At 34.0% G+C, this 10000-nt stretch overlaps 1 protein-coding gene across 1 annotated transcript in view; it reads right to left on the minus strand.

Annotated features, from left to right (window-relative positions):
• CADPS2 (calcium dependent secretion activator 2) overlaps positions 1-10000 on the minus strand; it is a 5163308-nt gene that overhangs the window by 1960864 nt on the left and 3192444 nt on the right. Inside the window, exon 15 of the mRNA XM_044088753.1 lies at positions 6332-6395. Coding sequence (XP_043944688.1) covers positions 6332-6395 — 64 coding nt within the window. The remainder of the gene's footprint in view (positions 1-6331; positions 6396-10000) is intronic.

A 10000-nucleotide genomic window follows, 5' to 3' on the forward strand; every position in this document is an offset into this window, starting at 1 on the left:
TAGTTTGCAGTATGCTTTCTTTCTTTGTGGTGTCAATAAAGAGTCATATATCTATAAATATATAGCTACAGATATATAAACAACAAGCACACAGATGCACACATGTGTACGACATAAATATGTTTATGTGTGTGTGTGTGTGTGTGTGTATGAATCAGGGGTTGCATGCGCATTATTAATCTAAAGCATAGCTGATACTCAAATCTTAATATATAACCAAGCAAGTCACGGCCAATTTAAAAACATGGCACATAGAAAAACAGCATCTTTTAAAGGAGGAAGCCCCTCTGCACTACTTACATCCCTGCATCTCTAAATATGTTAATTCTGACAGCATATAATAGTGTAGAAAATGAAAACATTCCTTATCACCTTGCTTCATAATCCTGTAAGTAACATCAGGCAATTCCCAAGTGATTCTGTTGCTGCATTACAATAAACTGTGTAGCAATCAACCCCCCCATGCAATCATTTACAGGTAACCAGTAAACTGTATGTATGTGTGTGCGTGTGTGTGTTTATAAAGTTAAATATGTATACGTACATATATGTACATACATGTAGTAGCTTATAGCACATGAACATACTAGATGTGACCCAGATGAACCTGTTTACCTTGGGCATTCTCCTGTGTGTATGTTTATAAACTGATGCATATGCTCTGGCCTTCTATCCAGTTCTGGTGCTTCTTTAGGAAAATCTCATTAGTAAACATTACTCCTTAAATCTTTTTTTTTTCCTTAAAATGAATCCACCCTCTACAAATATCACTATATAGAGGAACACACATAGGTATGAGCTTAATTATAACTCCTTCACCTGCTTAAAAGTCACATTCCAATAGTGAGGGCATATGCATAATTCTGAGTTTACTAAACACATGAAAAAAGAAAAAAAGAAAAACTAGGTCCCACTGGGGAAACTTTGACACCAAAAGCTAACTGAGAGCTGCAAATCTGAAATAAAACAATACTGTCCTCTCCAGCATACTTCTGGGCTCATCTGAAGTTCAGCTTTAGTGCAGACTTTCTACTTAAATTTACAGAATGTACAGAGGGTGGTGTTTTAAGTGAACCGCCCCTCCATTTACCTTGTTAGAAATAAGAGACATGAAGGTAAATAGTTAATTTCACTAACTGTTTAGTAGAAATGATTGTAGTGCAAGTGCTTGAAACGTATAGAATTTAAGTAAGTACAGAGACATCGCTTTGGAATCGGCGCAGTATTAATATAGTCAAAATACAGCAAATAATGCACATCTCCTGATATTCAAGTCCACTTACACCCCACCACCATGACAGAATGCAACAGAATTTGGTATTAGTGGCCTTCTTAGGAAAACAGAGTTGTTGTCTTTTCCCACAAGTACTTCAGTTTGGCTCTTTTAGTTGCAAACAACATGTCTACTATATTAGTCTATTAAGGGTTTAAAGAGTATTTTAGAAACCACACACATTTGTCTGGAACATATTATCCACTGAAATTAGAAATCCTTCCATGCTTTTTTTAAATCTTTACAGTATAAATGTTTGTTAGTCTTTTATAAAGGAGAACACTGTCTAAGCACTTCTTCATTTCCATGATACTTTCACCTGTGTAAAGAAACCGATTCCTCCGCCTTCCTTCTTGCTTAGAACTTTTTTAATCTTTTTTGTGTAATTTACAATAGTCACAACTACCTAGCTTTTGTTTATTGTTTATTGTATAGTGTCAAGTGTTGTTCTTATGGCTGGACTTTTATTTTCTTGGCTTTTATTAGGATTCTACAGTGTTTTCAGCTATATTACTGTGCAATATTTACTTTAATTTATTTTAAAATTTTAGTTGCATATCTGTAATTTTTTTTTTTATGCCTTTCCAGATTGTGACTAAAAGGAGCCATAAGAGAGTTCTGCCTACCTGGTTAACAAATCAGAAATGGTTACCAAACAGCCATTCTTAATGTGTTGAAGGAAATCAGAATGTATGATAAACAAACCAATCCATCCATGTGTCTACAACAGAGAGCACACGTGCAACTCATCAATGCAGCATAAAGAAGCATCCCCATTAGAACCTCACATGCAGCAGGAAGAATCTGAGTGTAAGTAATTAGGGTTTCAGTGCAATGTGGTAGGCATAGCAGTGCACTGACGGTCTTCAAGGGAAATACAATACCTATACATGGCAATGTGGGATGCTTTTTAAAGTGGACAGATACCAATGTATGTATATATGTGACTTTCGAAAACCTCTAACTGTGAAGATGCATTTAAATTGCGTATTTTTTCTATGCATAACAACACATTATGCTTTTCGTACAGATATCAACATTAGATTTTGTTTTATTTATTTATTTTTTTAATTCCTGGGAAATTGGATACCAAAAAGCTGAACTACATGACTGAGTCGTAACAAAATCTCTGCTTAATGTGTGCGCTTAATCAGGGCTGAATCTGTGTCTTCCTGATTATTAATATATGACAAAGGGCACTATCTTTCATGATAAATATAAAGATTAGAGAATAACTGTTCTGTGCAAAAATCTAAGTGCAGAGAAAATCAAGGAAAGATATGACAACACTGAAACACATTTTTAATGTATTTGTATGCAGATTTTGCATATTTGTCAATGTTTTGTAGGTGGGTAGGCCCCCCCTCCACCCCACATCTTAATTATATATACCAATTCCAAGGTCACACAGCAGTGGGTAAAGGGCATAAACCTCTCCCTATTACAAGTTCAATGCTGTAAGTCTTTTCCAGCGTCAGTCTTATTACTTTTCAGTCTTTTACTGTCAATCTTATCTTGTTTCAGTCATTTTAGGTACACCTATACATACATATATAAACACACACGTATACATATACACACACAGACACACACACATATATATATATATATATATATATATATATATATATATATATAGAAAGAGAGAAGGATATGGATATGTATGTTTGTGCATATATATATATATATATATATATATATATATATATATATACATACACACACACACACACACACAATATAGACGTCATAGAAATGTGTGTGAATATGTATCTATATCTGTGTGTGTGTGTGTGTGTGTGTGTGTGCGCGTGTATATATACATATATTGGTCTATGACTAATCATTGAAGATGCATTATGTCAAAATCTGGAACATCGCTGTCACAACATCAAAACACAACGCATCAACACATCCCAAAGTAGGCTAAACTAAGAACAAGTGTTTCCTCCCCTTCATGCACTCCCTTGGGGAATTATGTATACTAACTCTGTGGTCATATAACCCCCAGGGAAAGGGAAAATTCCCCCTACTTGGGGATTGTAAATCTCATGTGCATGTCAAGCATCTGTTCTTACTGAACAAATGGTGTCAACATTGGGCATGTTCAACGTGTTGTGCGGGATGCATATATCTATCCACACCACACACACATACATGTGTGTATATATTGTATGTGTATGTATATATATATATATATATATATATATATATATATATATATAAATGTATATGGGTGTCATACATGGGATTTAATTATCATTCTACATAAACTGAAGTGGTTGAAAAAGTGATGCAACTATATTCTTCAGTACATTTTACTGTTGTAACTCTGATAATACAGAATGTCCATAAGGTTCTGATCATAAGTATGACTTTTCTTAAAGATTTATAATTAATACTGTGCTTTGATTTATCATGGTGTAGTGGGCTGTGCAAACTAGAGCAGCGCTTCCACTGTAATGTTCCTGGGCTTTATTATATATAAATTAGGAGTGTGAGTGGCAAAAGGACTTGCACCCCTGCAAAAAGTTTTTTTTCTGTTTTATTTTTTTTCTATGAGGACTTTAGCTCATACAAAATACATTTAAGTCTATATTTTAGGGCCTAGCTCATACAAAATACATTTAAGTCTATATTTTAGGGCCTGAAAACACGGCAGTATTTTTTTAAGTAAACATGCCACATTTTAGACATCTTCCAAGTCACTACCACAGGAGACAGTGATTAAATGTCTCTATGCTTAATGCCCATTTGGTTGAAAAAAATGGCTTAAAAACAATTGGATTTGAAAAAAAAAAGCTTTAATTCAAATTTCAAATAAACAAATCATTAGAGACTCAAAATCAATAAATGGAAAGTGTCTGAATATATATATATATATATATATATATATATATATATATATTTAATTTTTTTTTTTTTTTGCAGGAGTAACTCTGTACCACTTTACATACTCTTCTTTACTTAAAAATACTAATTCCAGGCCACAAAACTGTGGTGAAAAGAGAACCAACACAAATAAGGCAGTAGTGCTTATGTATGGGTAACAACAATCATTTGGTATAACGTTATATGCTTCTATATATTTCTGTTTTAGTCTTATACACGTATGTGTTACTATCCTACATTAAATACATGGATTTTCAACCACATGGGAATTTGTGAAATGGACATTCAATGTGTGTGTGTGTGTGTGTGTGTGTGTGTGTGTGTGTGTGTGTGTGTGTGTGTGTGTGTGTGTGTGTGTGTTTCATAGGTTCATTGGTAAGTACTAGGCTAGCTGCCCTTGCAGGCCATTTAACCCTAGCCAATTTCCCTTCTGGTGCTTCTAATAACTTATTGCATTTGGTGTTAGACTGGCCTTACCAACACTATGGTTGACATCCGTCAATATTGTATCAGACAATGCCTTGTGTTTAGACACAGGTTGCTTAGCAGTCTGTGTCAGTGCCTCACTATAAAAACAATGAACTTCAAGTTTATAGGCCAAAGTTGCTGTTTTTAAAATAAACACTTACATGACTGTGAATGTTGCAATAATTTTGGACTGTCAAAGAGTTAAAAATCATTTTATAAATGAGAAATATTTCAATTGCTAAGCACATTTTTTCCAAAGGAGACTATATCGACAGTTGTAGCAAATATATGTATATATATATATATATATATATATATATATATATATATATATATATATATATATATATATATATATAGCTAGACAGATATAGCTAGACAGATATAGCTAGATATATGTGTGTGTGTGTGTGTGTGTGTGTGTGTGTGTGTGTGTGTGTGTGTGTGTGTGTGTATATATATATATATATATATATATATAGATATATACACACACACTAGCAACATCTTTCTTTTTTATGTCACATTTTGAATCTCATTATTAAACTGCATTATTCTTTTGTAATATTCTTTTCAGGTATGAGACTAAAATTTGTTATTTGTGTGACAAATACAAAAAAATATATATATATAAATTAACGTGTTACACCTTTCACTGTGTTCATGCAATTCTCACACAAAATGCATATCATTTTACAGATGCGTTGCATGGGAATTGGCATAATGGTTAAGGTGTTAAACACACAGACAAGAAATACAGGGTATGATTCTCACTAGGAGAAACGGTTTATGCTTAAACAATCCACAAAGGCAGCTAGCCTAGCACTTACCTATCACTCTATATGATTTTATAATGTTTGCCATATGGAATCACATTCGTCGTTTGTATCCTACAGTTTGAATGATGTACTGTTAACAGTTTCTTCCTTTAAAAATCTCATATACTTTGCTGCTCAAAGTCAAGTCAGTATGGTTTTGTGGATGAAAGTGCTAAAACCTTTTCAGCAAATATTTTTTTATAAATCTGTTGGTGTTGACATCTATCTGACTTTGTTTAGAAGGTTCATTGTGTTTCATTGCTTCTGGTTGTTTCTTTTTTTCCTGGTTCATTCAGTAAGTCATTCACTTTTTTGATGAATGCAAGCAAGACACATGCAGTGCTTGTCTTTGCAATCCCAAAGGCAAAATTGACTTCAATGACTGGCACATACATATTTAATGACATAAGTGACAACATATTTAAAAACAAATTTACAGTATTTAGACACAATACTCTTTGTAAACTGATGCACATAAAAGTCTTTAACATCAATCACATTAAATCAGGTTCAAAATAAACTGTATAAACACATAGGTTTCTGCCTATAAAATAGTTTGACTAAATTCCATAACATTCTGATGCGTAACAAAATACAGTAATCACTAAAGAATAGCAACCACTTGGCTTTTATTTTAATTGTCTAACTGGCATATAGCCCAGTCATTTTCTTTAGAAGGCTACTATCAAATTAGACAGCTTTGCTGTCATAATCCAGGAAAGGAATAAATGAGCTAACTACAAGCTTGCAAGAATACCGTGTAATACTGTCTTCTATTCAAGTTAATCACTGCTTAGAAAGTACTACTTTAATAATTAGTCTCAGGAACAAGCACAGACATGAGACCGCATTGCAAGATTAGGCAACTGCTTCAACATACCCTTTCAAGTAGCGAAAGTGTAGCTTTTAAGCCCCCTTCAGGCCGTCCAAAAGGAAAACAATACCTAAAAAATAATAAAATGTAGTTTAATGAACTAACACTAATAAATACATGCAATGAATATATATTCCATCTAAGGGAACAAGTGATAATTTATCATTAATCAACTACTGCTATGACACATAAGTGCTCATTATTTAAAGTCAGGGACAAATGACTTTAATTTTAAACAGCATGTGTTTATTAGGGATTATCACTTAATGAACAAAGAACTGAGAATTTAATTGCCCACTGTTTGGTGATATTCATTTTTTTTTCAAACTAATAGAAAAATTGAAGCCTCTCTCTGTCATGCTAATAGATTTATCAAAGAACAAAAACGAGTGGATGCTTATTATTAATTTCTTTCACTTTTGTTTTTAAATATGTATTTTGATAACTAGTAAGAGCAAGGTCTAATTCTCATACTGTGTTAAGTAGTCACAAATTCACTTAGAGTTTGATCAACTGTAAAAACCAATTGAAACTATGGCTTTGGATTTATCAACTAGGAACCATAACAAGTTCAATAAATTCTTTTGAGAGAGGTCTCTATAGAAAAAAAAAAAAAACTTTTTGCTGCACAAATAATTACATAACAAAAACATGCAAACTAATTTAACTCATTTCATTATTAAATTTGAATATAACATATGCAGCAATCCTGAAAACACCATATCTGACACATATTAACATGTTTATGCAAACCGAGAAGAGTTTTGTAGATGATGAAGCAAAAAATAATATTAAATAGTGTATACATTTACGACTCAATACCTTTAACTGTATATATCAGATATGTTGTTTTCAGTATTTCTGTATGTTACATAAGAAATTTCACCTCCAACAAAATGGCTAACCATGGTGTACCAACTCATTTGTAATTACAAATAAAGATGTGAAAAAGAAAGTTAAAGCCAAAAAAACAAGATGTTTGTCACTCACCAATAGTCAATGTGTGAAGCTGGTCAAGCTGCCTGCACATCCACTGTTTATATCACTTTTATCTTAATGACTAGTTCTAATATTATTTTCATCTAGTGAGTGTTGGCTAGTTCAATGCTGATGGATATCTTTTTTGATAATCTGCACAATAAATCTGATGTGTATCTTTAAGTTACAACAACCTCCCTCACCAAGAGCTCATAAAAAATTATCTGTTGAAGTACATCACAGCCAAAAAAGATAACCTCATCACACGTTCTGAATTACAAAGACACCACTTTCATTACAACATGTCAGGCATTAAGCACTGATGTGACAGAACACTGATAGTCCCTAATGTACATCTGGGACACTTTTTACTTATTTCACTTACTTGACAAAGATAACTAATCAAAGAAAGCTCCTGAGATAATAACATACCTTTTCAGTAGTTCTATGGCATAATCGAGGGTGTGCTCTGTTCTTACTACATGCAGGAAAACAGTACCGTAGACAGCTTCCTCAATATCTGACATGTACTGGAAATGCTAGACAAGACATGCACTGACTTATTAAGATATTATTTTTCCAAAGTTTTTGCACCTGTAGTCAATGTGCAGGAATTAGAAGAAATTGTCCATTGATATGGTAGTCCTGATCTCATGAGTCTGTACAGTTCATGAAATTATGAAAGTATCCAGCCCATCTTGTAAGGGAGGACTTTTGCCTTCCCAGTCCTGCCATGGAGACTGACCTACTTATTAATCAAACTACCTTAATAGAATTCATGTCATTTTACTGACGTTACTTCATTTACCATGGGATAATGAAATTTGAAATATACCTTTATTCAAAACAAAAAAAATAATTTAGAGAAGGCAAGCCCCACGCATCCTCCATCAGACAAAACACATATGAACCAAACGGAAAATACTTTGCAAGTCAAACCCATTTCTACACACTGACCACTTCACTGCAACAAAAATAAGCTAAGAAGTTAAGAGTATACATCTGAGCAGAAAATACAGCAAAGCTAAAGAAAGTTAAGTACATAGGCAGAGTACAAATAGGGATACAGGGCTTCTTTTACTGATTTTTTTATCCAATGATAGTGACTTCAATGGAGCTAGCTTCATTCAAATAACATTGTCCCTTTACATATATAATACTAAGCTGCACTGTACGTTCGAGTAGGATAAGTACTCTATAATACCACATTGGTACTTTCCCTACATCTGTACTTTAACAACTCAGGGATCACAATTACAATTTAACAGGCACACTTCCTGAGGACAAATATATGCTAAAATTCCAACAGGGAGAAGGAAGACCCCTTATTCAACTGCTTTATTTTTTCAGAATACTACTGAATATTTTCAGTAGGTTGTGCTGTATAACAACTTTAAATGTCATTTTAGGCCATGCTGCAGATGAGTTTAAACAAGGAAACAATGAGTCAGAGAAGCTGTTGCAAAAGCATTAATTTACTCCCAGGAACTTTTACCTCGGAAATGTGACATGCAGACCACAACAGAAGGATTCTGACCATGTTAGCTGAGGTGTGAGGCAGTTCATCTCACAAAGAATGCTGGGTAGATTTTTGGGATTTCCAGATCAGCAGTTTTTCTTTATCATTTACACTTCTGGACAGCCTCCTGCAGAAATTTGCCATAAGGAGAGTGTTCTTAATTCATGCACCTACCAGTTAAAGTTAGCCACTGAGTTATATATCAGAAAAAAAAGAAAAAAAAGAAAACAAAGCTAACTTAAAGGAAACTCCTAACAGAAACTGGAGGATGTTGCAAATTACCAATGTCAGATGGGTAATAAGCACGTGGTAAGGAGGACTCCATTACAGATTAAATGAAATTGTAAGTATGTACATGTGATATCTGTTAAACTGGATATCTGGTGCTGCCACTGGAGAGCAGATGGGAAGAATCCTAAAATGTATGAACAAACTACCAGATAGTTAGAAGTAGAGGACTGCCAAAACACAAACACAAAACAAATGTACAGCCCATGATAGTCTAGACAATGTGAGACCTACTGTTTGTCACCAGATAATTAGTCAATGCTTATAACATGAAGTGTAAAAAATAGACAATGTCCTGCATGGCAGTGAAGATAAGGGTGAGAAGATGAGTGTCGTCTTCACTTATTTCCCCAATTCCTCCTTCTTTTCTGAGTTTATGTGATCTCAGAGGTGGTGTGTGCGTGTGTGTGTGTGTGTGTGTGTGTGTGTTTGTACATTATCTATGTACATCTCTCTCTCTCTCTCTCTCTCTATATATATATATATATATATATATATATATAAATAACATTTGTTGATTGGGAAAGTACAACTAAGACAGAGCCTATTTTCAGTGGTGGCTCAGGGAGAAATGCTCCAGACGCATGTGTTTGGATGGATTGCGGAGGAAACCATGCGAACGCAGGGAGGACATGCAGACTTCATACAGAAGACACCCTAGCCAAGAATCAAACTGGAGAATTTCTTGCTGTGAGGTGACAATGTTAACAGCTGCACCACCCATATGCAGTTATACACATACACACTTATGGGAACCTTCTTAAAAATCGAGTGTGCAGTTTGTTGACAGCTATTAAGTTCAGCATTTATGACTGATTAAGCAGCTGATCGACTTTTCTTCCAATGCTGCATAATTCCTGGGGTTTACTGCCTAGAAAACAATGACGTTT

The sequence above is a fragment of the Protopterus annectens genome, chromosome 11.part0 (assembly GCF_019279795.1).
Source record: "Protopterus annectens isolate FY-2018-M chromosome 11.part0, PAN1.0, whole genome shotgun sequence".
NCBI lineage: Eukaryota > Metazoa > Chordata > Ceratodontiformes > Protopteridae > Protopterus > Protopterus annectens.